This window comes from Vulpes lagopus, chromosome 2 (genome assembly GCF_018345385.1).
Source record: "Vulpes lagopus strain Blue_001 chromosome 2, ASM1834538v1, whole genome shotgun sequence".
NCBI classification, from domain to species: Eukaryota; Metazoa; Chordata; class Mammalia; order Carnivora; family Canidae; genus Vulpes; species Vulpes lagopus.
This window is the reverse complement of record NC_054825.1, coordinates 171,156,430-171,183,295: the sequence shown is the minus strand read 5'-3', so window position 1 is coordinate 171,183,295 and position 26,866 is coordinate 171,156,430. Positions and strand designations below refer to the sequence as shown.

The window sequence follows — 26,866 nt, the reverse complement described above, 5'->3', positions numbered from 1 at the left end:
TGAAGGCACGCGCTGGATTCACGGGGCTGCGGCTTTTCCACCGTCTGGACCCGGTCACCCGAACCGCGGCGCCCGAGCTCCCCGCGCCCGCGGACCTGGGGGCTGGCTACGCGCGCCAATCAGAACGCCGGAGGCCCTCGGGCGCTGATTGGTCGGAGCGCCGCGGGGCCGACTGCGCACGCCGCCGCGGGGGCGGGGCCTCTCACCGGCCGGCAGGGGGCGCGCGCCCGGCGGACAGGACGCTTCCATGGAGGGGGCGGAGGCGGAAGCGCGGGAGGGGGCCGCCGTGGCCCGGGACCTGCAGGCCTTGGGGTGAGGGGGACGGGGTGCGGCTGGGGGTGCGGCTGGGGGCGCGGGCGGGGGGCAGGAAGGGACAGGCTTGCCCCCAGCAATCCCTCTTCACCTTCCCAATCCCCGCCCGCTGCCTCGGCCCCGCCACAGGTATGAGGGCTTCTCGGGGGCGACGTCGCGGGGCACCTCGTGTCCGGACTTCAGGGCGCTGTGCGCGCGGCTGGCGGCGGAGCTGGCGACGCTGGGCGCCCTGGAGCGGGAGCGAGGGGAGAGCGCGGAGGCGCTGAGGGCCGGCGACGGTACGTGGGCAGCGCCCGGCCCGGCGGGGATGGGGCCGCGGGGGCCGCCGCCGCGCCCTGACTTCTCCCGCCGCCTGCAGGCCCCGGCGCCGAGGAGGAATTCCTGCGACAGTTGGGCGGCCTGCTGCGGGAGCTGCGCTGCCCGGACCGCGCGCTCTGCGGCGGAGACGGCGTGGCCGCGCTGCGGGAGCCCGGCGCGAGCCTGCGCCTGCTGCGTGAGCCGGGGATGCGGAAGTGGGCGGGGCTCGGCCTCCGGAGGGGCGGGCTCGGCACCGCCAAGTGGAGCCGGGGTTCGCGACCCCGGGGGCGTGGGCCGGGCCGGTGGGGTTAGGATTTTGCGGGGGGCGTCTTGAAGTTCCAGCGGGTCGCACTTGACGTAGCCAGCCAGGTGGTTCCCCTGTGAGCGGGGTTCGAAGTCCGGGCGGGACACTGGGTCTCAAAGTGGGTGGGGCTCATCTTGGAGGTAGAGCCGGGGTTGGGGCGGAACTAGAAGGGCGGAGTGTTTGAAGCCTGGAGTGTTTTGTTTTGTTTAAAGATTTTATTTATTTATTCATGAGAGACACACAAAGAGAGACCGAGATTTAGGGAGAGGAGAAGCAGGCTCCCAGCTGGGAGTCTGATATGGGACTGGGTCCCAGCACCCAAGGATCACGAGCTGAGCCAAAGGCAGATGCTCGACCACTGAGCCACCCAGGAGCCTGGAGGTTTTAAAGCAGATGGAGCTTTTTGGCCCTGGTGGGTGAGGTGGTGGCCCTCCTTGATTGCACCGCTCCCTTTCCCTTTTAGGCTTTCTCTGCTCTGAACTCCAGGCTGCCCGCCTCCTCCGTCTCTACCCCCGGCTGGACCCCAGCCCCGCACAGCCCTGTGGGGAAGAGGCCGAGGAGGGAGCTGGCATGGTCCAGGAACTGGTCCTTACCCTCCAAGCTCTGGGGCTGCCCAGACCGCCGCCTGGGACCGCCGCCAGCCGGCTGCTGTGGGAGTTGCATGACAAGGTAGAGCGCTGGAGCCCCTTCCGCGCCGGGCCACCCCACTTTCCTTGTAGGGGGAGAGTTCTTTCTCCAAAAGTGGTTCTGGGGGCAGCCCCGGTGGCCCAGCGGTTTAGCGCAGCCTTCAGCCCAGGGCCTGATCCTGGAGACCCCGGATCGAGTCCCACGTCAGGCTCCCTGCATGGGGCCTGCTTCTCCCTCTGTCTGTGTCTGTCTGTCTGTCTGTCTCTCTCTCTCTCTCTGTGTCTCTCATGAATAAATAAATAAAATTAAAAAAAAAAAGCAGGAGTGCTCCAGCCACGGGGATGTTTTTCTTTCTTTTTCTTTTTTTTAAGATTTTATTTATTTATTCATGAGAGACACAGAGAGAGAGGGGGGGGAGAGAGAGAGAGAGAGAGAAAGGCAGAGACACAGACAGAAGAAGCAGGCTCCATGCAGGGAGCCTGACGCAGGACTTGATCCCAGGTTTCCAGGATCACACCCTGGGCTGAAAGGCTGCGCCAACCCTCTGAGCCACCCGGGCTGCCCCCGGGGATGTTTTTCAAGAGCCGTGGCCACCGTTCTTGATTCCGAGGCCTGGGTCCTTGGGGCCAGGGGGAACAGGAATCCACAGAGAGTCTATCTGGTTTCTGCCCTGTCAACCTCAGACTACCTTCTCCCATCAGATCTCTGAGCTGCTGCCTTCCCTGCCCCCAGGGTTCCTGCAGCCCCTCCTCAGCTCCCCACTGGACGCCCCCAGATGGGTAAGACTGTGTACCACTGTACTTGAAGAGCATGCTCGCCCGGAGATGGGAGCGAGGGGAGACCCTGGGTGTGACTGAGACCTTTTTCCTAGGAGGCATTGGAGTCTCTGTGCCAAAGGCTGGGAGATCAGTACTGCTCTCGCCGCTGCCTGCTCCTGAAGCGCCTGGACCTCACGACATCTTCTTTCCACTGGAGTGATAGGGCAGAGGTGTGGGCAAAAGACCCTGGCAGGACCAGGGAGGCCCAGCTGTAGGGGCTCCCACTACAAGGAGGAAGAGTGAGGGCCAGGAATATTACCTGAGAGCAGGTTTTTAGGATTGTGTAAGGTGTGGGGCTCTAGAATTCCAGGGCATTCTAGAATTCTCAGCTCTGAGCTGGGAGGGTCTTCAGAGCGGTACCTCTTATTTAGACATGTGGGAGGTGAGGCCCTTTCTGGAGAGTGAGACGCTTCCCGGGTGACAGATCCCACCTGAGGAGGGCTCTTAGGCACCTTCTCCATGCCTCTCTCCCCAGGCCCAAGGAGAAGCCATGAAGGCAGTGCTGATCCCAATTCGAGAGGCTCTGACCCCAGAATCAAATGTCTCCATCGCACATGTCCTGGCTGCCCGAGAGGACCTGTCTCGTCTTATCCCAGCCACCAGCAAGGCTGTCCGCCGAGGGACCTGCTGTGCCATCAACAAGGTGGGCACCTGGGAGTGGGGAAAGGCCTCCACAGCCTTGGCCTTCAGACTTGGCTCTCTGGCCCCCTTGTTCATTTTTTTCCCTGACACTCAAGTCTGATCAACTCCCAGGTGCTTATGGGCAACGTGCCAGACCGGGGGGGCCGTCCAAATGAACTGGAGGCTCCCATGCCCACCTGGCAGAGCAGAAGAGAGGATGGTGGTGGGCGGAAGGCAGGCCGCCAGAGCTGGGGTCGCAAGAAGAAGAAGAAGTAAAGAGGGACTGGTGGTTGGGTGGGGGGAGGGGTCCTCTGTGACGTGCTTGATGCCATTGGTAATCCTTGGGGAATCGCTTTGAGTTTCTCTTGGCATCTGGCTCCCAGGCCCCACGTCCCCTGTTCCTAAGGTCCCAAATGCCTACCATCACCACCACCTCCCCAGTCTATCACTCAATAACAAAGACCATGTTCTCTGGAAAATAAATTTAATTTATGACAGCTGTAGGACCTATCTCTGTGGGGGCCAGGTCAGGGGTGCTCAGGTTTGAGGACAGGCAGGGACAGCTTTGTCCCTTGGGTCTCAACAGGCCCCTGTTGCTCTGACCCTTACAGTCCTCTGCTCTTTAGCAACACATCTTTCCCTTCCTGGGGACATGGGGAAGGAGACATGCAGGCATCGGACAAACAGTTCTCAGGTATGCACCAAGTGCCATCCCTGTTCTGGGTGCTAGGGATACGGCAGTGAAAAACATAGATTATAAAAACTCCTGTTCTTCTGGAGTTGACAATTTCCAGTGTGAAGAGGAGCAGACATTCAACAAGATAAATAGGTAAAAAGTACAGTTTGTTAGATGGGTAAAGGGCTATGGAGAAAAACAAAGAAGGAAGCCAGGAGAAGGACTGGGGCTGGATTGCAACTTTGAATATGGTCAGAGGGGCCTCACTCAGAAAGCGACATTAGACCTAAGTCCCAAAGATGGAGCCATGTGGGCCTGTGGAAGAGCATTCCAGGCAGAGGGAACTGCCGGTGCAAAGACCCTGAGGTAGGAATATTTTTGGCATGTTCAGGGACCATAGAGGCCAGTGTTGGTTAAGCAGGATGAGTAAGGGGTGGTAGGTAAGGTCAGAGAGGGGACGGAAACAGATTGTGGGAGGTAGGCCATAGTGAGGACTCTGGCTTTTCCCCTGATCAAGAGGGAGGCATGGATTACTCCGAGCAGGGGAGGGACTCAGGTGTTCACAGGCTCCCTGTTCCACCTCTACTCTAGCCTTCTCTCCTGCCTCTGGAACCCTAGAGTTAGGAATATAACTGCCCAGCCTATCCCCTCCCTGTCCTGACCCATGCTGACTGTCAGTCTAGCGTATTGGTAAGGAGCGTCCGTTTTAGAGGCAGACAGAAGACCTGGATTTGAGTCCTGCCTCCAACACTTAGGCGCTCTGCCACCTTGGAGAGCAGCTAAACCTCCATGGGCCTCGGCTTCCTCGTCTATAAAATGGAGATGTAAGGAGTTGGAGAGATGATACTTAAGTCTAGACATAATCCAGTGTGAAATCTCATAGATACAAAGTGCAGGAAGATGGAGTACAGGTTGTAGCCACTCTGATGCAAAAGAAAAAAATAACTTTCCGGGTAAGAGATGATGAACTCTTCACCGAAGGTGGTGTGGATGGGACAAGGCCGTGCCTTCAGGGGTCCTGCTGGCGGTGGAATAACGACTTGGGACTGACTCTGAGGAGGTGAGAGAGAACAGACCCAAGGCGGGTGCAGTCCTAGGAATTCAGTTTGGAGGATTGGGCAGGCGGCGAGCCCGTCTTTGGGAGGGGGACCTGGAAGGAGGAAGACATCAGGTCACCTGGGGAGAGTGTGGTGTCTAGGAGCTTGGCCGCTGACAGGGGCAGAGCCTCACCCAGACTTTGTGTAGTAGATGAATGAAAACTCTGGTGGGTGTTCAATCGGAAGGGCTCTACCTTTGAATAGTAAAATTTCCTCCACTGACACTAATGATAGCTCCTGAGGTATGTGGCCTTATCCTTGCTATTCTCTTTTTCCTTTTTCCTCCTTAAAATCCTTTTTCTGTTCCATTCGTGGCTACCCCGTCCTCCCACCCCAGCGTATCGAAAGTTTTATTTTTCTATCTAACTGCCCAAGCAACTGAGAACTCTTGCCCCTTTTTACTTTCCTATGCTTCCCCACATTGGCTTGGGTTCCCCCAAGCAAATGGCCTGGTCTCCCCTGTATCCAGTTGATGGTGGGGGCAGGGGGCAGTTCCTCCTCACCGTCTCTGGTTCCCAGGAAGGGTTTGGGGGTTCGGTCTGGGTCCAAGCATGGCAAAGGTGGCACCCTGTCTCAGGTTCCAGGGATAATGTGTAGGAGAGATTATCCTCTGAACCTGTTTTGGGGGTGATAGACGAGAGGGATGTGGGTGTGACGGGAAGGGCCTCATGACCTCGGATTTAATCTCCATGTATCAGACCCCCTTCCCAGGACTGCCACACCCTGGGTCTTACCACAGCTAGCATGGGCAACTGGGGTAGGTGGGACAGGGGCTCCTGGGGGGCTCACATCACCCTTGGCCCCCGGCCTCTTCTTACACTCAACCTTCACACGGTCCCTGCAGTGTTTATGGCAACACAGCCCACAGTCTGGGGGAAGGTCAGCAGTTAGTGGCCACAGGCCCAGCCTGGGCCCCCCTCCATTCATCCAGCTTGTAGGTGCTGGATTCCCTCCCTACCACCAAGGCCTCACTTACCCCGACAGCGGTAGCCTTGCTTGGTGACGCCCCAGAGCTGGGAAGAGAAAGCAGAATTGGTTATGTAGGCTAGGGGAGAGAGGGCTGTGGACGGGGGTGGGACTGGTCTCTGGAAGTGTGGAAACCATCTGGCTTGGGAAATTCTCACAGCTAGAGGCTTAAGTGGGAATCTGGGGATTAAAAGAATTTGGGGTTATTGCAAGTTTGGGGAGTCATCTAGGTGAAATCCTGGAATTAACAAAATATAAATTCTGTGTGCAAGGATTGCGTCTGTTGTGTTTTTGCTGTGCGTCCCCCTCCCCAGCCTTCAAGTCCAGAACAACCTGGCACACAGGAGGTACTCTGTAAATAGGCAGTGAATGAGAAAGTGGGTTTGGGAAGTAATCCAAGGTTTGTGAATTAGTCTTGGTTTGGAGATTGAGAGATCTGTCCGTTATCTAGAGTTTGAGGAGTCCTTGAATTTGAAAATTATCCAGGGTTTGAGTTATCTGGAGTCTAAAGACTTGGAAATTGATTCTGTTTGGAGATAATCTACCCACGTTTGTAGATGATCTAGGATTTTAGATATCCATAGTTTGGCAGTGATCCAGGATGGAGATCATCTGAAATTTGGGCATTATTCTAGACTTTGGGCATATCCAGTATTTAGGGTTTATATGGGATATGGGGATTATTTGAGACTGGGGATTTTCTGGAATTTGGTGGTCATCTAAGGTTGGGGACTGTGAGCCCTACAAGGCTGGGCTGGCCCGGCCCTCTGAACCCAGGCTGTGAGGAGTCAGGACTCGGGACTCTCCAGGCCCTCAGGTGGGGCCTAAGGCTGATAGAGGGGCCAGGTGCTCACAAAGCCACTGCAGCTGTCACAGAAGGTGGGCTTGCGGAAGGTGACCTCATGGAAGCTATGCAGGAAGGCCAGGCCCAGCTTGGAGCAGATGGCGCTGGCCCGGAGCAGGTACCCCGTCAGCTCTTCTCGGCTGTAGGAGCCATTCCTGGGGGCAGAGATTGCACCTCAGCATGACTGGCCCCTTTCTCCCAGACTCAGAGGAGTCCTGCTAGCCCCAGTATCCTCATCTTTGGGGGACCTGGCAGTCAGGAGTACTTACCCCTGGTGGGGGGGTGGGTGAAGCCCATGGCAGGCAAAGGGGAAGTTGCCTGAGAGTCGCTCAAAGTCCTCCTGAGAGATAGTTCCTCGGCCTTCAGGGTCATAATTCTTGAACACAGACTTCAGAAGAGTATGGGAAGGAGACAGTAAGGCCAAACCATGATCCTCATGATCTCAGATCTCCTCTTCTGGGGCAGGACTGTACAGATACCTTCCTTCCTGGACCCCAGTGGCCAGGCCACAGTCCCCTCCTTACCTCCACCAGCTGCTCCACATGCCGACCCAGGGTGACCCTGTCGGGTTTGGGTGTCACGCCAGGGGCCCACTCCACCACCAGGGGCGCCTTGAAGGGGGAGGGTGGCTGGGGCAGGGACAGAGGGGTACAATTAGTCAGGGCATGGGCTCGGGCTGATAGTCAGAGGTCAGGGGCCAGTTCTCACCAGACTCTTGGGACAGCGGGGTTCTCGGGCGTAAGAAAGTTCATAGATCTCATCCTCCGTGTAGAAGAGATCCAGGGAAAGCTGGGGGGTGGGGGAGGGCGTTACAGATCTTCATCTCCATCCTCCTACCTACAGCCTATGCCCTGCTTGCATCTCCAGTCTCATCCTCTTCCCAGAGCCCCTCTTCTCTGGAGACTCCCAGGGTCTTCTCTCCCACCCAGCCACCATTCAGTCTCCCAACAGCCCCGTCCCCCAATCCAGAAATGCCATCTCCTCACTGAGGCTTTTTTGGGTTCTATTTAAAACTAAACCTGTTACTTTCTATGCCGGTTTCTACTTTAGTTTTCACTATTAGCACTTACCCCTGAAAGACCATATGATTTACTCATTTACTTTATTTTATTGGCTGTCTCCCCTACTGGGAAATCAGCCCCACAAGAACAGCAGTTTTTTTCCTGACGTGCTCACTGCTGTGAGCCTAAGTGCCTAAAGTAGTGTCTGGCTCATAGCAGGTGCTTGATAAATATTTGGGCTTGATGGCCTTCTCGAATCAGCAAAGCATAGAACCTTGGGCACCAGTCATCTTAGGGCAAGGCCAGCTTTACAGTCAGGCCCCATACTTTGAAGGGCCTCACTTCATTTAATGCCCTGCTGTCACCATCTTGAAAGTCTTAAGAATTTTAAAAAAGGAACCCCACATTTTCATTTTGCATGGGGCACTGTGAATTACGTAGCTGGTCCTGTCTTGGGGTCCAAATATCAGTCTTAGACTACCTGGCCTTCAGAATCCCAGTCTGTCTCAGTTTATAGCTCTTTGGGCAGGGTGGGAAGATATACATATTATTATTTATATTATATAAATAGAATATAGCCAGAATCCCACATTCTCAGTCTCTAAGGATGTAGTGTGGTGGTTAACATATGTCTAACACACAGGTTCTGAGGCCGACCTGCTTGGGTTCAAATCTAGGATTTTTTTTTTTTTTTTTTTAAGATTTCATTTACTCATGAGAGACAGAGAGAGGCAGAGACAAAGGCAGAGGGAGAAGCAGGTTCCATGCAGGGAGCCCGATGTGGGACTCGATCCTGGGACTCCAGGATCACGCCCTGGGCCGAAGGCAGACACTCAACCGCTGAGCCACCCAGGCATCCCTCAAATCTAGGTTTTACTGCCGTGGGACAGTAGACAAATGATGGCACTTTGTGGGCCTCAGTTTCCCAATCTGTAGGCTGGGCACGACAAGGGTAGAGACCCTCATGCACCCAGGACCCTAAATCTCTACACCCTCCAGGTTCAGCCTCCCAAGCATCCAGCCTGGGCAGGGCAGGGCAGCTCACCGTGAGCAGATGCAGCAGGTCCTCGCTAGCACTGCAGGGGGGGTGCTGCCTCTGGAGGGCTGCTAGCTCCTGCAGCCGCAGGTAGAGGTTGTTGAGTTTGGGTAGGTGCAGGCGGCCATCAGGCAACCTATCAGGCTGTGCCTCGTGCAGGGACACCAGATCTTTGAGATGCACACCGAGGACAGGCAGCCGGAAGCCCGTGCAGTCGGCCCAGGTGCGGCGGTAACGGGCGTAGTTGTTGTGGGCAGCAAGAAGCTCAGACAGCTCCAGCAGGGCCTGTGGGGGAGAGCATATTATGGGAGGGAGTGTTTCGAGGGGGGCCATTTCTGCTCCCTTAGCCTCCTTTGTGGGTTCCGGACTCCCAGGGGCCCGATGGCATTTTGGACATCTACCTAAGCCCCTCCATGTCCCACAATGGCCTCAGCATCCCCCTAAACTGCTCTTCTTTTTGGGTCCCCATCTCAGAAAAGCTCCATATCCCCCACTCTCCAGGCTAGAGTGATGTTTCCAAAACTGAAATCTGATCATGCATGCTGTCATCATTACCTAACCTTTCCTAGCTCCCCACTGCCCTCTGGATAAAGCCCAGACACCTTAGTTCAGCTTGCAGGTCTCAACAGGATCTTGCCCTGGGCATCTCCAGCCTATTTCCTGCCAGATCCTGACTTCACACACTGGACTCATGAGTAACTCACTCTCCCCGTACACTTCCCAGGGTATGCCGAGCTGTGCTCCTCCCATGGATGGCCTGAATTTGGTGCCTTAGGGGCATCATTTCAGTCCCTACCTGGACTGCAGGTTCTCGGCTACCATCTCTCATCTGTCTCCTTCCAGTCCTGCTCAGGACTGGAAACACAGAGTAGAGAAGGGTCAGCATGATGCATGCATGGTTGAAGAAGGGCCCAGAAGGATAGTCTGGGGTTCTGTCCCATTTGGAAGAGCAAGGTCTTCAGGTGGCTCCAGGGCCCCTGGGTAGGGATGGGAGGCATTGGGGAAAAGTGTGGGGGTTGAGGATCATTGACCGCTGGAACTTTGGGGAGAATAGTGGGGGCTCACCTTGGTGCTGTCAGGGCTCAGGTGGGCATGGGAGTCCTTGAGTCTGGAGATTGCACTGTGACACAGGCCCCCGGTGACCGCCATCAGTGTGTTGAAATTCTGTAGCTGGTAGAGCCTCTAGGAAGGGAGAGTGGTGGGTATACATGGAGGATGGGCAAAATGGGAGTTCACATGACTGCAACCCAGTTGAATTGAGGTGTCAGGTATGTGTGGGTATGGGCCAGGGTGGGCATCAGGTGAGAGGGGTCAGGCAGGAGGGTGTGTCAGGAAGGAGTAAGCCACAAGCAGGTATATGGGCATTACATGGGGGGGGGGGGTCAGGCAAGTGATTGATGGGAGGTCAGAAAAAAGAAAGAGGGAGTCAGAGAAGAGTGAGGAGTTAGTCAGGTTTGGGGACAGGTGTGGAGGATTTAGACAGATGTCAGGTGACAGGCACCTGGGGGTCGGACTGCTCTGGGAGACAGGTGAAGGGAGACAGGTGGCCTGGGCTCTGGGCGGGAGTTAGGAGCCCGGCAGAGGTGGAAGGGGCCAGCGTGAAATGAAAGGGTCAGAAGCCCGGGAGAGACACGTGGAGGGTCAGCTGGGCATCAGGGGCAACTGCCCCATCCTCTCCTTTTCCGAGTCTGCAGGGGAGAGGTCGCTGTGGGGAGGGGGTAAGCCAGAGAAGAGTGGGAGACCCCCAGACCTAGAGACCCGGGCAGACGCTAGAACCCTGGGTCCGTAGGGCCGCACTGGAGAAGCCAGAGGATGGAAGACGCGAGAGGAAGGGCGTGGCCTGCGAGGAAGTACGCAAGGGGGCGTGGCCACGGTGGGGGCCGGAGGCTTCCTTTTTCTCCAGAAAGGAGGGAAGGTATCTATTTAGGGAAGGGGAAGAAAGGGTTGTGACACGGTGGGGCTGGGCCAGGGAGAGACCCGACGTGATGGGTGACGGGAAGGGGGGCAGTCTGTGTCGAAGGGACGGCTGGGGCCTAGAGCCTGACATGGGGGCACGCAAACTTGGGGGCTTGCCAGAGACGCTTTCACTGCCCTGTGGACAGAATATTTGGGCATAGGGTTTGGGAGACGGACAAAGGGGCAACGTCGTCAGCAGTACGTCTGGGACCAACTGGGGGGCCAGGCGGGTCCGACGTGGTGACACCAAGGCCAAGGAAGAAGTGCGGTCCCAGTCCGGGATTAGAACCTGAGGACTAGGGACACCTGGTGGCTCAGTGGTTGAGCATCTGGCTCCGGCTCAGAGCATGATCCTGGAGACCCAGGATCGAGTCCCACATCGGGCTCCCTGCATGGAGCCTGCTTCTCTCTCTGCTTGTGTCTGCGCCTCTCTCTCCCTCTCTCTTTCTCTTTCTGTCTCTCATGAATAAATAAATAAAATCTTAAAAAAAAAAAAAAAAGAACCTGGGGACTGGGACCTCGGGGGTGGGGGCGGAGTCGGGGTGCGCGTGACGCGGGGGTCGGGGCCAGGCAGGTGGACTGCGTCGTCCGCAGTTCCCTCGGCCCCTTGGGACCCGCCTCACCTGTGCCACCTGGATGAACTTGTCCAGCACTTGCGCGCGCTGTGCGGGCCCGGGACGGCTCAGCACCATGACCTGCACCCAGCGGGACACGCTGTTGCTGAGCCCTACGGATCCCTCCAGGGCCGGGCAGCCCCGCACGGAGCCCTGCAAAACGTAGCCCCGCAGGTCCTGGGGCTGGGGGTGAGGTGGGCGTCAGGGTGGGCAGTGGCGCGCAGGCCTTGCCCTCACACGCCCATCCCCCTAGCAGTTGCGACCTCTGAGGCCCTAGTCTGGCTGTCACATGTCCTTGACGTCACCGTGGCCCTCTCCCTCTGAAGAGAAATATTTAAATAAAGTCAGGCACTGTTCTGAGCCCTCTGTCCTATTATTACCTAATTTAATCCTCACATCAGCTCTGCGAGGTGAATACCGTACTATATGACTTGCATTTTAGAGAGGAGGCCGCGGAGGCGCTGAGAGGATAATTTGCCCAGGGTCACCCCAGTGTGAACCCCGTCTGTTGCTCCTGACTGTCCTGACAGGTACACAGTCAGCAAAAGGAAGGATGGCAAAGAGGACATGAAAGTAATTTCTATTTGTTCTGCTCAAGGGGTCAACATCCCACACCTACATGTACAGCAGCCTGTGTGCGTGTATTTGTGAACAATCAGATTTCCACATTAAGGAACCGGATCACTGCCTTCCCTTGAAGTGGTGACGGCAATAGCTAATACTTATATATATGTTGAAGCATATGAAATTATCACGTGGGTAGGTAAATATGGCAATTTCAGATCGTTCTGACAGGTAGCATTTACTTTGGACCAGACACTGATCCGATGAGGCAGGAAGTGTTAAATTCCCCTTTGTACAGATAATGGAACCGAGCCACAGTGAACTTAAATGCTTCTCGAATAAATGAGTAATTGATAAAATATTTTGAGCACTTACTATGTGCCACACACTATGCAAGCATTTTTTTTTTAAGTAGGCTCCCCGCCCACTGTGGGGCTTGAGCTCATGTCCCTGATGTCAAGATGTGAGATCAAGAGTCAGTCAGATGCTCAACTGACTGAGCCACCCAGGCGCGCCCCCAAAAGCATTTTTCAGTGGACATATTAATTTAATTCTCCTAGCCATCTAATAAAGTACTATGACCTCCATTTTATAAACGAGAAATCTGAGTCTCAGGTTGAGAAACTAATTCAAAGTTATACAGATAAGGAAGGGCTGATGGATTTGAACTGAGGGGTTCTATTAGTCAGCTCAACTCATTTTCCTGAACCTTCTAGCATTCATGTTTGAGAGCTTGAGATCCCCACCCAATGCCCATGTAGGGGTCCTCTGAGTCTTGCCAGGCTCCAGTCCACTCCAAGCCCTCCCCAGCTGGGGGAAGGGAGTCCTCACCGTGATCGCCTGGAAGGACCGGAACTCCAGATAGGTGAGATGCTGGGCCAGCTCCCCCGTCTCCAGGTGGTCGAAAAGCAAGGACACTTTGCGCTTTTTGCCTAGGCCTGGGCTGCTCAGGGGGAGCGGGGGGCCCGGGCCACCTGGGCTCAGGCTGGGAGCAAAGAGGTGCAGAGTATTTTAGGGGTACAGGGTGGAGGATGTGGAATGAGGAGGGAGACAGCAGAATGGGGTGCAGGGGGATTGACTCACAGGTTGGAGGAGTCTCCCAGGCTCCTCTGGGCAGAGTTGCCCTTCTCCTCCACAGTGGCCCAGAAGCGACCTATAACCTCTTCTAACTGAGGCTCTTGGTGTACCGTCTCAGGGTGTCGGGTCAGCCAGTATCTGAGTGTGGTTTTAGAGATGGTGGGCTGAGGCTGGGCGTGCGGAAGCTCTCTAAAACAGGTGTCTTGGGCTGAGGACTCTCTAGGTGTGGACTTGGGGTCTCTGGAAGGTCAGGGTTTGGAGAGGCACTAGCCTGGGGCTGTCTCTAGGGGTAGGACCGTGGGGGGGGGGGCCTCTTACCACAGGCTGGGGAATCAATGGGACATAGACGAGGGGATCTCTTGGAGGTGGAAGTGCTAGGAAGCAGGATAGTGGGCGGGTGTCTCAGGAAGTAAGCTGGGGGCCTCTGAGGGTGAGACTCTTGGGGAATAAGATGAGGGGGCCTTAAAAGTTAGGCTAGGGTACGTGGGGGTTTGGGGAATCGGAGCTGGAGGTCTCTGGGCATCAGCTAAGAGACGGTCTCTAGGATCTGGTCATGGGTCTCTGGTCATGGTAAGGGTTCTAGGGAGCAGAACTGGGAGGGTCCTGGGAGCCAAACCAGAGCTGTCTCAGAAGTGGTATCTAGGGGAGCAGGGCTTGGTGGGTCTGTGGGGAATCAGTCTGGGGAATCTCTGGGCGGTGTTTTTTGTGAGAGGCAACAGGCTGGGGGTCTCGGCCCCACCCTACCTGACCAGGTGACAGATCTGCAGCCGCCTCAGCTCCTGTGTGTCCCCTGTGGCCTCCTGGTACTTGAGTTCTGGTCAAGGCTCTGCTATCCGGCATCCCAGACCTGCCTGTTCACCCTGTTCCCAACTCCCAGACTCTGGCGTCTCTGTCCCCTACCCTCCCCCCACTGCTCGTGGCCCTGGAAGGATATAAGGTCAGCAGACGGGCAGCGAGGTGGGCAGAAGGCAGCACCCAGCTGTGCATGGCCAGTACCATGTTGAGAATGTGGTCCCCACGGCGCAGGCTGCCAGCTGAGTCTGGAGGCGGGAGAAGGGGACTCTGTGTCAGAATGGCTCCTCGGCAAGGGACCGCACAGTCTCCAGAGCCAGTTGGATTGGCTGGCTCAAGCTCCAGCTCTACCTGCGTGAACTAGGGCAAGCAACTTGGCCTCCTTAGGGTGTCTCGGTTTCCTTGTCTGTACTGGGCAGAGACCAGCAGCACCTGGCAAGTCATGTTGTAGATGGAGATAGCACCCCACCTCCTCCCCTCATCTCAGGAAAAAGAAATGCATGTTTCACTGCATCCGGAATAGTGATCGAGATTCATTCCACACACCCTTGCTACCATTTTAGGCACCTCCCCCCACTCCCCCCCCCAAAAAAAAAAACCCCTGAGACCTAGACAGAGGTTGGCTGCTTTACCGCCTTAGGACTGGGCACGCTGGCCAGGGAAGGGGACACTCACCGAAGGACTGGATGCATTTCTCCAGCAGCTCATCTTCGCTGCAGCCGCCCTCGTTCAGCATGCCCAGAGCCATGGAAGCCATGACCTTGCTGATTTCCCGGGGGCTGGGGCACGTCTTGTGGCGCCGGGCCTGTCGGGGCCGGCCCCGCCCTGCTGTCTTTCCTGGGCATTCCTGGTGGGACTTCCTGTGGGCACCCCCCCCAGGGAATCATGGGAACCCCTTCCTTCGGGCAGACCCCCAGAATTCTTCTTAACCCCCCAAACCCCAAGGCATCATGGGAGAAAACCCCTGGAATATTCCAGGTCATGGGAGCTTTCTACAGGTAAACTCAAAGGGTTACTCCTGCCCACTTCAGGGAATCAGGGGAAAAGACTCTCAACACCTCCCCCAGGAAATCAGGAAATCACGGAGAAGACCCCCAGAATTACTAAGGGAATCATAAGAACTCCTTCCTCTGGGCATCAACCCCATATTCCCCTTGACTGTATACTCCCCAGGGCACTATGGAGAGATTTCCTGTTGGCAGGACCCTGGGATGACTCTTGGCCTCCCAGGGGATTATGGGAGAAGACCACCCCTCCACCCCTCCTACCTCCACCCCGTCGTCATTCCTGTCCTTCCCAGGGCCTACCTTCAGAATTCCCTTTTTGCTCTCCAGTGCTGGTCCCCCAGCCCTCATGAAAGCAGCAGACCCCTGAGATCCCATCTGTCCCTCCTCCCTGAGCCAGACTCCCTACTAAGGTGACAGCCCCCTCCCCCAAGCCAGGACTTTGTCAGGATCCGAGTCTTAGCCGCCAGCCTGGGTCCCTCAGTTTGGAGAGAAGACATGGGTGCAAAGTGGCCTCACCAGGGCTTTTCAGAGCTGGGCAGGGTCCCCGGGGTGAGGCAGCTTCAAGGAAAGTTTAAAAATAACCGTCTGCTCTGTCTTGTGCCTCTCTGAGGCTCGTGTTCCAGTTGGGGAAAGGTGGAAACAGAGACAGACATGGTGGAAGAAGGAGGGAGCAGAATCCAGGCTGAATGGCCTTGGCTTCCGCGAGGGTTAGACCACGCGGGGTTAGAGAGGTTTACGTTGGCTGTGTGACTCTGTGCTAGTCACTTAATGCCGCTGGGCATCAGTGTCCTCATATGAAAAATGGGAGTCATCCTTGGACCTTCTCCAGGAATTTATCATGAACATTCAATGCCTTGCTTCTCAAAAGTGCCAAATACGGGACTTGGTTTGGGGCGCCTGGGTGGCTCAGTCATGTAAGCATTTGCCTTGGGCTCAGGTCATGATTTCAGGGTCCTGGGATCGAGCCCTGTGCTGGGCTCCCTGCTAAATGGGGAGTCTGCTTCTCCCTCTGCCCCTTCCCCTACTTGTGTGCTCTTTCTCTCTCAGATAAATAATATATAATATTATTAATATTAATATATTAATAATATATATATTTTAAAGGGACTTAGTTTGCTCAGGCTGTTAAGTGGCGGGAGATGGGAAAGTCGAATTTGACATCCAGAGAAAGTGATGAGGTGGACTAGAAACTGGGCCTGGGGTACGGAGCGAAAGCAGAAATGGGGACACCCTCATCACAAGGGCACTGACACGGCCCTGGTGCATCCTAAGGGTTCAGGAAATCAGCCCTGAATGTTCTTGAGCTGAAATTTACTGAGTATTGGGATCCCTGGGTGGCTCAGCGGTTTACGGTCTGCCTTTGGCCCAGGGTGTGAAACTGGAGTCCCAGGATCGAATCCCACATTTGGCTCCTTGCATGGAGCCTGCTTCTCCCTCTGCTTCTCTCTCTTTCTGGGTCTCTCATGAATAAATAAATAAAATCTTAAAAAAAAAAAAAAGAAATTTACTGAGTACTGAATGTGTTCCGAGCAGAGGCTTGAGCCCCCGTCTCCATCAGTGGTTCTCAAAGCGTGGTCCAACCCATGCCAACGGCACCACCTGGAAGCCTGATAGAAATACAAATTCTCGGGTCTCACGAAGAGACCTCCAGAATCAGAAGCCTTGGAGGTGGGCCCAGCAATCTGTGTGTGTGTTTTAAAGATTTTTTACCTTTAAGTACTCTCTATCCCCAATGTGGGGCTCGAACTCACCACCTTGGGATCAAGAGTCACATGCTCCACCGACTGAGCCATCCAGGCGCCCGACAATCTGTGTTTTACAAGCCCTCTGGGTGGTTCTGATGTGTGCCCACTAGACCGGCTCACTGCAGACTTCTGAGCCTCTCCGAGGAGGGACTAGGATTATTCTATTAACAGCGGAAGATGGGGCGCCTGGATGGCTCAGCCGTTGGGCGTCTGCCTTCACATCCAGGGCATGATCCTGGGGTTCTGGGATTGGGTCCCTCATGGGGCTCCCTGTGTGGAGCCTGCTTCTCCTTCTGTCTGTGTCTCTGCCTCTCTCTGTGTGTGTCTCTCATCAATAAATAAAGAAAAGAAAAGAAAAAAGATAAAAGAAACAGAGGAAGAAACTGGGGCACAGAGCAATCAAGTGGCTTACCTAAGGTCACACAGCCAGAAAACGAGACAGCCAAATCTCTACCACTAAACTGCTGGATATTATGGGGAGGGGACCCCTTTGCTCATCAGAGACACGCCAGAGGGAGGCGGCTGGAGGAGCTACCCAGGCTAGGGACCCAGCCACCGCCGCCCCGGGAGCACAGCAAAGCGGCTTGTCCAGGCGCTAGGAAGCCGGGGCCAGAGGCCGCCAGGCCCTCACCTGTTACTATCTGCTCTCTGTAGTGCCGGGAGCAGCCAGGAGGGGTTTAAGGAGCAGGGGAGCCGCCTGGCCCTGCGTCACACTCCCCTCCCCCGGGGCAGGGCCCTGCAGGAGCCTGGAGTTTCCAGCCCGGGAGCAGGGGGCAGCAGCAAGGGAGCAGCACTGATGGGGAACCGGGAAGGCCCCCGGGAGGACGGAGACACCCCATCTAGGGGGCGAGGACGAGCGGGGCGGGGCAGAGGGGATACGAGCTGCTCGAACTGCAAAGGCAGATGCTCCAACAAGCAGCCCCAGCAGCTCCTCAGTCCCCGACGTATGTGGGTCACCTGGTGCCCCTGCTCGTGCGGCTGCCCCCGGAGCCCGGGGCTCCCCCGGCTTCCCTCGTCCTCCCCAGCCTTCCCAGGCAGCGGGGGCCCAGCGGCTGAGGGCGCTCCCGCTCTCCTTCGGGGGGGGGGTCCTCTCACCTCTTGCTGTCTTTCCTGTTCATGCTTCCTGGTGCGGGGGAGGGGGTCTTGCAGGAGTCTGGCTCTGTTCCTCCCCCTTCCCAATGCTCCAGCTTCTTAGCCCCTTGGGAGCTGGGGCCTCCTCGGTGCTTGGGAAGGAAAGAGGAACTGCCCCTCCCCACCCAGCCCCAGGCCAGGGGGAAGGAAGAGGCTGGGGAGAGACCAAAGGTCCCCCCTCCCCCACATGGGGATCCCTTCGGGCTGAGGTTTCCGGTGCTGCCGGCCCCCACCCCCAGGCGCCCAGCGGGCTCTCTCTCTATCTCCCCCATCTTTCTGTCTCTAGACCCGTGGTTCTCTGTTCTGCACTGCTGTTCTTCAACGAGGGCTGGTTGTTTTGTTTTTTAAGTCTCCCTGTTGTGACACATCTAGGTAAAAACACATACTCAGAAAGTCTGTATTTCTGTAAGGATGTATTCATGTATATGACACACAGGGCTTGAATGGGAAGGCCCAAGACCTAAGACTTTGTACATTTCTCCTTCTTTTTCTTTTTTCTTTTTTTGAGATTTTATTTATTTATTCATGAGAGACACACACAGAGAGAGAGAGAGAGAGAGAGAGAGAGGCAGAGACACAGGCAGAGGGAGAAGCAGACCCCTGGGATCACGACCTGAGCCAAAGGCAGACGCTCAACCACTGAGCCACCCAGGCGTCCCATCCTTCTGTTTCTTTTACTCCTGGTTTCTTTTTAATGATGCCATGTGTATCCCAGGAAACATTTTCACTGTATTGTGTTCTGTTGTAACAAAGCCTTATGTAGTGCCTACTGCATACCACACAGCGTTCTAAGGGCTTTTAAAATATTAACTCGTTTCATCATCACACAATCTTAAAGACTGTTCTCTTATTATGAAAAACATTAGAGAAGGAGGTAAACCCTCTGGGGGCCTCTTCCCCGGCCCACTGTCCCTCTTAGGCAGTGGTGACCAATATCGAATATTGTTGGGTTTCATCTGACCTGTTGGCTGTGCATTTGTTTAGGTATATAAATTCATGCTCATAGAAACACAGACTTTTCTTTTGAGTATGTGCGTTTGTTTCCTTTTACTTAAATGTGTCATGCTTGACCTTTTTAAATTGAAATACAAAAAAAAGCACAAATCCTAAGTGTTTAGGTCGATGCTTGTGAAAAACGGAGCGTATCTATATGGCAGTGACAAAATCGAGAAACAGAATGTTTCCATCTTGCCCAAACCCCCTGCACAAGCCCCATCCCAGCCCTACCTCCCGAAAGTTACCACTAGCCTGATTTCTAGCAGGGTAGTTTTGCCCGGGGTTTGAGTTATTTATAAATAGAATAACTGATTGCGTCTGACTTCTTCCACTTAATAACCATGTTTTTTTTTTTTAATTCTTTCATGTTTTATACTTGGTTGTAGTTATTACTTTTTTGGTCCTGCATTGTGATTTACTGAGCAATTTTCCTGTAATGGACAGGTGAGTTGCTTCCAGCGTGGGGCTATTGTGAGTAAGACTGCTGTGAACATTCTAGCACCTTGTCTTTTGCTGAACATTCAAGTGTGCAATCCTGTAGGTGGATACCCAGGAGTAGAATAAATGGGTCATAGTAATTAATATGCTTCTGCCAAACCTCGTGCGTTAGTCAATTCAACCAGAACTCTCTTAGAAGTATGTTTTTACTCTCTCCTTTTTTTCACCAAAAGAAGTCACCATGGATTTTTTTTTTTTTTACATGCCAGAACATTTCATGTCTAAGTAGACAAGAACCGAGCTCAGTCTGTTTAACTTTTCCATTACGTGGCATACCCCGAATAGTCTCAGGCCTTCTCACTCTTTCTCTTCCTCTCCCTGCCTCCTTATTTACCCCCTCCCTCACCCCATCAAGTTTCAAATGGTGCTGTCCACGATGTGGCTGTCTGTCAGCCCATCTCCCCAGCACCTGCATCACACGAGATGATGTAACACTGCTGGCTGAACCAAGCTTGGTTATGTCTCCATGTACCCTCAAGCCCCCACCCCCGGAGACCCAGAGAAGCCTCAGGGAGGGAGGTCAGTAAAGGCCCTGGTACAAAGTGCCACCCTCAGGGCCAGCAAGGATGGTTAATACCACCAATAACACCATCAACCACAAAGGAAAAGACTTCTGAAGCAAACCACAGAAACTCATAAGGAAGAAAAAGGATGCACTTGCTAATATCAGAATAAGGATTTCTTTTAATGAGGACACGGGGGGACGAATATCAGATGAGATGACAGAGCAAGAACAGGTATTTACAACATCTAAAATCAACGAGAGAATAATCTTTAGAAGGTGAAAGGCACAGCTGCAAACCAGCAAAAAAAAAAAAAAAAAAAAAAAGACACCAACTCTGATAGAAAAATGGGCCAAGAGAGTGTGAGCAAATGACCAGGAAACCCCAAGACTCTGATAGGCACCTGAGAGGATGCTAGAAATTCTTGGTAACTGATCAAGGAAGTGTAAATTAAAACAACAGTGAGTCACCCCATCGGTCTGGCAAAGATTGGAAGTTGGAAAATGTCAAGTGGAAGTTGGAGATGTGGGGCCCTGGGAACTCTGCTACTGTGGGGCCATTCCCAAGGGCCACTTGGCACTACTTAGTCAAATTCAGTGTGTGCTTGGAGCTACCACCCAGCAGTTAGCTCCTGGGTGTGCGTACTGGGACATTTGTTCTCAGTCCCGTGAAGAGACATATAAGGATCCTCACATGAGCCAGGGGCAGCCCAGGTGTCACCCCAAGAGGATAGATGCCAGGCAGTCCTGCAAAGCCCCCGTAGCTGCAGAACAGGTGTCCATAGAGCAACACGGGTAAGTCTCAAAACACATCATGATGACTGACCAAAAAAACCCAAACACTATTAATATCTTATGATATAATGCACAATGACACAGAATAATTTTATATTATATATAAAATTCTAAGGAGAAATTTAATATTTAATATACAAGTGTGTGCTATAGAATGTATATAAACATAATTACATTGGATTGTGTGGCTATATTAGCCTAAATATAGAAGTATATAATTACGCATGATATAATTCAAGAATATGGTACAACCTTATGTGTTGTGTTATGACAGTTGTATCAATATATCAATATTTAACTATGTGACACATACCAACCTATTATACATTTAACATTTTATGTATAATTTTATTGAACTGTGAGATATTGTTTTGTTTAGTTTTTAAGATTTTACTTAATTGAGAGAGAGCATGAGTGGGGAGGAGGGGCAAAAGGAAGAGGGACAAATAGACTCCCAGCAGAGTGGGGAGCCGGATGCAGGACTCGATCCCAGGACCCTGAGACCATGACCTGAGCTGAGGGCATATGCTTACCCGACAGAGCCATCCAGGCACCCCTGCAAGATGCTGTTTTGTATAACTTAATAGATACCATTACATGCTATTGATAATTTTAAGATTATCAAGAAGTTACATGTGTCAATCAGTTATCATATCATAGGCTCTAAAAAGTTTCCTTATGGGATCTTTCCCATGACCACCCCTCCCGTGTGAGGACTATTCCAAATGAGCCCAACTGACAGATGAAGACACTGAGGCCCAGAGGCACGAAGGTGCACGACTGGCAGGAGGCCCAGGTATGTGTGATATCCTGCACGGGACCTCCAGGCCGAACAGCTGCCTGTTTTAGGGAACTGCAGAGGGCCTCTGCCCAAGCTTCCCAGGGCAGGTGGGGAGCCAGAGGAGCCAGTGCCGCCTCCAGGCCTCAGGCCAGAGCAAGAGGTGCAGCCCTCTGCAGTGGGGTGCTGCATAAAGGGGCAGTCCAGGTGGGGAGAAGCTGGGCCTGGGTCTGAGGAATTGAGTTTTTGTTATAACTAGATTTTATGCAAATATCAAGACAATAAAGTGCAATGAGTAAGAACGTAACTCGGGGTTCAGATCTTTTGCTCAGCCTCTGCGTGGCCCTGGGCAAGTCATGCCAGCTCATGGTCCTCTGCTTTCCTTATCTGGAAAATGGGCACCATAAGTCTCCTGACTTCACAAGGTTGTTGTGAGAACTACATCATTCATTCCAGTCCTGAGAATTACATGTGGTAAGAACCATGCATTTTTATGTCCTCTTCTAAATAATGTGAATAATAGCAGCATTGTTGGAACAACTAAATGAGATGCGGTAAAAATATCTTTGGGGCCTCAAATACAACAGGCACACAAAAGACATCTGCTATGGCTATTATTTCTGCCTTAGAAGACTTTAAAATGGTGATGATGATGATGATGTAAGCAACACTCACATAATATTTACTATGCATTGGTACTAAGGGCTGTAAATAGGATGGCTCAGTCAGGTAAGCCTGTGCCCTTGGCTCAGGTCATGATCCCAGGGTCCTGGGATTGAGTCTCCCATTGGGCTCCCTGCTCAGCGGGGAGTCTGCTTCTCCCTCTACCCCTCTGCCCTGCTCGTGCTCTTTCTCTCTCAGATAAATTTAAAGAAATCTTTATTTTTTTAAAGAAATCTTTAAATATAAAAATTTTAAGTTCTATAAATAAATTATCTCATTTAATCCTTGCAAATGTCCTGTGAGGTAGGTATTATTAATAATCTCCTTACCAGTTGGGGAAACTGAGGCACGGAGCGGAGAAGTGACTTGTCCAAGGACACTTGCCACTGCAAGACTAGGATTCAGATCCAGACTGCCTGGCTTGCACAGCCCTTGCTTTTAATCACTGACTATGGTGGTTTTTAAAGTCGGGAGGCCTTGGCGTGCACCCCAGCTGTGCTGTTCTACGTGAAGCGGAGGCTCCCGGCCTCAGAGCCTCAGTTTGCTTCCTGTGAAATGGGAGAATGAGGGCATCTTCCCTACCAGGGAGGTGGAGAGGGGGCAGCTACCTTCCAGAAGCTCCGCCTACAACCTCCAGGCCACCCACGCCTACCTCTGGCCCAGGTTTGGGGTCTGAGGGCGGGGCTCCGGGAGGGGGCGTGGCCCTGGAGGCCTGGCCCAATGGGAGCCGGGGGGCGGGGCCCTCCTCCCAGCTCTGTCCAGCACGCGAATCCTCCTCCTCGCAGTTCCATCGACCCCGCGGGTGCCCCAGAGGTCTCCGACCCCAGCCCACCCCCAGCCCACCCGCCCCGCCTGCGGCCCCCTCCTCCTATTCCCTGACCTCAGCCCGCGCCCCTCGGGCCTCGACATCATGGGTGACGGAGGAGAGGGCGAGGATGAGGTCCAGTTTCTGCGGACGGTGAGTATCTCTGTGTTAGGGGTCTCTGGGGCTATCTCTCGGGACCCTCTGAGTGTCTCTTTGTCTCGGGATGTCTCTGTCCTGATTGCTGGTGGTCTCGGAGTCTATTCCTCTGTCCCTTTGGGTGGCTGTCACCCTTTGTCCTTTTTTGTCTCTCCTGCTCGCACACCTTTCTCATCATAGAGAATTAGAAGAATTTGGGACTGCAGAATGGGGAGGGGGATCTTCGGCCACCCTCTCTTCTGACTTTAGCTGTTTGTCCCAGAGAAGAGGGGCCGTGAGGGAGCACCCCCTCCCACCACCCTGGAAGCCGGCACTTGGGGAAGGTGGTTCTAATTCCTGAGCTTAATTTAGCTGTTCCCCCTCGCCCCCCCCCCCAACCTAGGCCTGATTCTCTTCTTGTTCCAGACTCTGACCTAATTTAAATTCTTGGGAAGGGGGCTGGGGTGGGCTGGAGGACCTAACTTCTTTGAACTCCCAGCCCTTGAGGGTCTGGGGAGGGGGGACTCTAGGGTTCTGGGTCTTCTTTCCTCCCTCCTCCCTTGTGGGTAGGAGGGCCAAATATGGCTGCTAATGGTCTCTGGGTGGTGTCTCTCCCTAGCCATCTCTCTGGGTTGTCTCTGTGTTGCTGTCTTTCCATCTCTGTCTCCCTGTCTCTGTCTCTGTCTTTGTTCTTTGGCTTTAGGCCTTCTGCATTTTGTTCTGCCTCCCTAGCTCTGTCTCTCCTGGCCTCTCTGATCCCCTGCTGGGGGGCAGGGATGGGAATTGGAACAACAGGTGTCCCTCCCAGAATAGCCGGCTTTTCTGGGGCCTGGGCAGGGGACAGGGAGAGGGTGGGGGGGAGGGGCTGCCCATCTCAGAGTCCTTCCCACTTTTCCCTCTCAGGGGCTGAGCTGCTTGTGGGGCTGCCAGTATGGGAGGGGATGAGTATGGGAGGGGATGTTCTCTCTTGGGGCCAGGTCTGCTGACCCTGCGCTAGCCCCTCCCCTCTCCTCCCAGGCCCTGGGAAATGCTGACACAGCATTCCGGGCCCCAGAATAGGACCCTGGTGAGCTGGGTCCGGTTTCCTGGGAGGGAGGAACTAACAGCTGAGGCTGGTAGTGAAAGATAGAGACAGCTGGACATTCGGCCACAGGAGGAGGCCTAGCTTCACCCTAGACTCTTGCCCCTGCTCCAGCCCCTTAGCAGACACCATGGGTTGGGCTCTCCCCTCCTCCCTGGCCCTAATAAGACTATGGCCATGGCCATCAGCCCTTGAGCAGCCACTTTACATCAGGCCCCATGCCCAGGGCCTCAGTCTCCTGAGACATCTAATTATATCCTCGCCTGCCCTATCTTCTGAGGTAGGGCCCTATCTTTATCTCCCTGGGAGATTTGAGGGAAACCAAGGCCTAAGTGGTAGAGTCACTTGCCCAATGTCAAGGCCAGGAAGTGCCATCTCTGGATGCCCCTGGGACCTAGCCCTCTTGCTTTCACAAGAGAACTGAGCTCAGACTTGCCAGGTTAACCTGCACTGGCTTCTAGAGCTCTGGCCCTGGCATCTCTTGGCCCCAGAATAGGTCTGTTTTCCTAAACTTTATTGAGATTGTGTAGTGTTTTTCTCACACTTTTGGGACTTCATGCCACCAATAAGAAATAGATTTTATCTTGCAATCCAGTCCACGCAAATACACACATGTTATTTTTATTATTTATTTTTTTACAAAAAGATTTTATTTATTTATTCGTGAGAGACACAAAGAGAGAGAGAGGCAGAGACACAGGCTGAGAGAGAAACAGGCTCCATGCAGGAAGCCCAATGTGGGACTTGATCCCAGGACCCCAGGATCACACCCTGGGCCAAAGGCAGATGCCCAACCGCTGAGCCACCCAGGCGTCCCACACACGTTATTTTTAAAACCCAACTTTATTGAGGTATAACTGACGTCCCATAAATTGTACCCATTTTAGGTATCATAGTTCAATGAGTTTCGACAAACTTTACACACCCATGTAACCACCATCATAAAGACCTAGAACATTTCCTTTACCCCAGAAAGTTCCTTCTTGCTCTTTGCAATACTTGCCCTGTCCATCTGCTTTATGTCACTGTGGATTCTATCAGGCGTTTTCTGGGGTTTCATGTACAATATATGCTCATTTGCCTTCCTTCTTTCACTTAGCATGTTTTTGACATTTATCCATGTAGCGTGTGTCAAGAGTTTCTGTTTGTTGCTGAGCAGTACTGCACTGTGTGGATGTGCCACATAATTTGTTTATCAGTTCACCTGCTGGGGGATTTGGGTCACTTCTAATCTGTGCTATTACAGACAAGTTGGGTGCATTTGCACACAGCTATTTTTTACCGGAAATAAGTTTCATAAAAAGTAGATAAACCTTAGAACAGGAGGGGCATGTTTCTATGTTCTGCTCCTGCCCTACTGTATTTCACTGTTTTTTTTTAAGATTTATTTATTTTATTATTTAATTATGATAGACATAGAGAGAGAGAGAGAGAGAGAGAGAGAGAGAGGCAGAGGCACAGGAGGAGGGAGAAGCAGGTTCCGTGCCGGGACCCTGACGCGGGACTCGATCCTGGGACTCCAGGATCATGCCCTGGTCCAAAGGCAGGCGCTAAACTGCTGAGCCACCCAGGAATCCCTTATTTCACTTTTTAAAAAAAAGATTTTATTTATTTATTCATGACACACACACACACACACACACACACACACACAGAGGCAGAGACACAGGCAGAGGAAGAAGCAGGCTCCATGCAGGGATCCCGATGTGGGACTCGATCACGGGTCTCCAGGATCAGGCCCTGGGCTGAAGGCGGCGCTAAACCGCTGAGCCCCCAGGCTGCCCCTTATTTCACTTTTTAAGCATGGTGGCCTTGGCCCCCCAAAATGACTTCATTTCCATTTGATGGGTGGTGACCTCTAGCCCTACCTGGGCTGGGGTTTCTCAAAGCATGGCCCATGTCAGTGCCTCCTGGGGGTGGGTCATGGTCCGGATTCCCTGCTCACCTCACTCCAGAGCCGCTGAATCATGCTCTTGGTGTTGGGTCGGAAACTAAGGCAGCAAGGCAGCTGCATGTGTAACCAGGCCACCTCCGCTCATTGTGTGGCCGGAGGAAGTTAGAGAATCTTGGTATAGTGATTAGGCCTCCAAGTCTCTGGTTTATATCCTGGTTTGTCATTTACTTGCTTCCTAGTGATTTTAATTTTTCTCTCCGAGCCTCAGTTTCTGAATCTGCAAAATGGGCGCAAATATAGATACCCTAAGGATGCAAGGGATCCATGCAAAAGCTCTCTGGGCTCACTTCCTCCTGCTTTCTCGCTCCTGCTGCCATAGCCTCCTGTGACCCTTGCTCTTCCTCCGCACCCGTGGCTCCCTCCGGCCACAGGCCTCTGCACAGGCTGGCCTGACTTCCAAAACATTCGTCCTGCAGAACAGGCCTGATTCCCTTCTTGTTATTTGGATGAGGCTCAAATGTCACCTCCTTGGAGAGGTTGCCACTTCACGCCCTCACTGATGTCACCCCTGCCCCCAAAGCCACTCTCTTATATCAGCTTGGGTTATTTTTTCATAGCACGGATTGCTGACATGAAAATTGTGAATCTGTTCGCTTGTTTGTTGCATGTCCCCCACGAGGATATCAGCTCCACGAGGACAGGGGCTTTGTCTGCTCTATTTGCTGCTCTGCCTCCAGTGTGTAGATCAGGGCCTGGCAAACGCTGATTCAATAATTGTCTGAATGAATGTAAAGCCCTGAGCATAAGGCCTAGCAGACACTAAGTGACACATGCAAGCTGTCCATGCCTAGGAACACACAAGTGCCCAGGGTGCACCAGGGTGTCGAGGTTGGAGGTTTCAGGGCAGAGCAGTTGTGGAGGCCTCCTGCCCCACAGATCAAACCTCTCCTTCCTCCCTGGCTGAGCAGCAGATTGAGGGCCGCCTGTGTGCTCTGGGGGCTGGAATGCGACAGATAGAAGGGCTGGAGGCTGTGTGACCTCAGGCGGGACACTGAACTTCCCTGAGCCTGTTTTCTCAGCTGTGAAAGGAGATAACCACTGCCTGACTCAGTGGTGAAGAGCTGGGGTCTCTATCATTTTTGACTGATGTCAAAATGTTGGGCATTCCCCTATGAACTTTTATATTAGTTAGAATTGTAGACATGGGCTACTTGACTAACATACGGTCTAGTGT

The 26,866-nt window shown here is 53.5% G+C and overlaps 3 protein-coding genes across 7 annotated transcripts in view; 2 read left to right on the top strand and 1 right to left on the bottom strand.

Annotated features, from left to right (window-relative positions):
- The first annotated feature begins 98 nt into the window (after nt 1-98).
- On the top strand, nt 99-3,476 carry FAM98C (family with sequence similarity 98 member C). 2 transcript variants are annotated; one of them, XM_041745311.1, is made up of 8 exons: nt 99-312; nt 442-590; nt 671-805; nt 1,377-1,582; nt 2,242-2,319; nt 2,415-2,528; nt 2,834-3,001; nt 3,112-3,476. In XM_041745311.1, exons 1-8 carry the CDS (start codon nt 248-250, stop codon nt 3,253-3,255), a joined length of 1,059 nt encoding a protein of 352 aa, XP_041601245.1. In that variant the 5' UTR covers nt 99-247; the 3' UTR covers nt 3,256-3,476. The 2 variants fall into 2 exon arrangements, with proteins under 2 accessions (XP_041601245.1, XP_041601244.1); XM_041745310.1 differs by having other exon boundaries at nt 102-312; nt 2,412-2,528.
- On the bottom strand, nt 3,477-17,632 carry RASGRP4 (RAS guanyl releasing protein 4). Of its 4 annotated transcripts, XM_041745307.1 has the most exons (17): nt 17,450-17,628; nt 14,278-14,462; nt 13,745-13,850; nt 13,555-13,617; nt 12,817-12,948; nt 12,565-12,718; nt 11,179-11,352; nt 9,665-9,781; nt 8,609-8,884; nt 7,271-7,351; nt 7,087-7,191; nt 6,832-6,950; nt 6,573-6,717; nt 5,729-5,765; nt 5,487-5,621; nt 5,256-5,368; nt 3,477-4,805 (listed from the first exon to the last, which is right to left on the bottom strand). In XM_041745307.1, the coding sequence occupies exons 1-17, from the start codon at nt 17,470-17,472 to the stop codon at nt 4,749-4,751; spliced, it is 2,022 nt and encodes a 673-aa protein (XP_041601241.1). In that variant the 5' UTR covers nt 17,473-17,628; the 3' UTR covers nt 3,477-4,748. The 4 variants fall into 4 exon arrangements, 3 of the variants coding, with proteins under 3 accessions (XP_041601241.1, XP_041601242.1, XP_041601243.1); XM_041745308.1 differs by lacking the exon at nt 7,271-7,351 and having other exon boundaries at nt 17,450-17,629; XR_005986238.1 differs by lacking the exons at nt 3,477-4,805; nt 6,573-6,717 and having other exon boundaries at nt 17,450-17,632.
- A 4,909-nt stretch (nt 17,633-22,541) lies between these two features.
- Nucleotides 22,542-26,866, top strand: part of RYR1 (ryanodine receptor 1) — a 119,214-nt gene continuing 114,889 nt past the window's right edge. The window contains 1 exon segment of the mRNA XM_041742343.1: nt 22,542-22,675. Coding sequence (XP_041598277.1) covers nt 22,628-22,675 — 48 coding nt within the window. The 5' untranslated portion in view covers nt 22,542-22,627.

What these genes read in the sequence shown, in the direction of transcription:
- FAM98C (XM_041745310.1), top strand. Translation starts at nt 248, where the DNA reads ATGGAGGGGGCGGAGGCGGAAGCGCGGGAGGGGGCCGCCGTGGCCCGG. An exon ending in CGCGAGCCTGCGCCTGCTGC is followed by an intron (nt 806 to 1,376) that starts GTGAGCCGGGGA and finishes TTTCCCTTTTAG; the next exon opens with GCTTTCTCTGCTCTGAACTC. An exon ending in ACTGGAGTGATAGGGCAGAG is followed by an intron (nt 2,529 to 2,833) that starts GTGTGGGCAAAA and finishes CTCTCTCCCCAG; the next exon opens with GCCCAAGGAGAAGCCATGAA.
- RASGRP4 (XM_041745307.1), bottom strand. Translation starts at nt 17,472, where the DNA reads ATGAACAGGAAAGACAGCAAGAG. An exon ending in GCTGCCCGTCTGCTGACCTT is followed by an intron (nt 13,618 to 13,744) that starts ATATCCTTCCAG and finishes ACCAGAACTCAA; the next exon opens with GTACCAGGAGGCCACAGGGG. An exon ending in ATGTGGAGCAGCTGGTGGAG is followed by an intron (nt 6,951 to 7,086) that starts GTAAGGAGGGGA and finishes ACTCTTCTGAAG; the next exon opens with TCTGTGTTCAAGAATTATGA.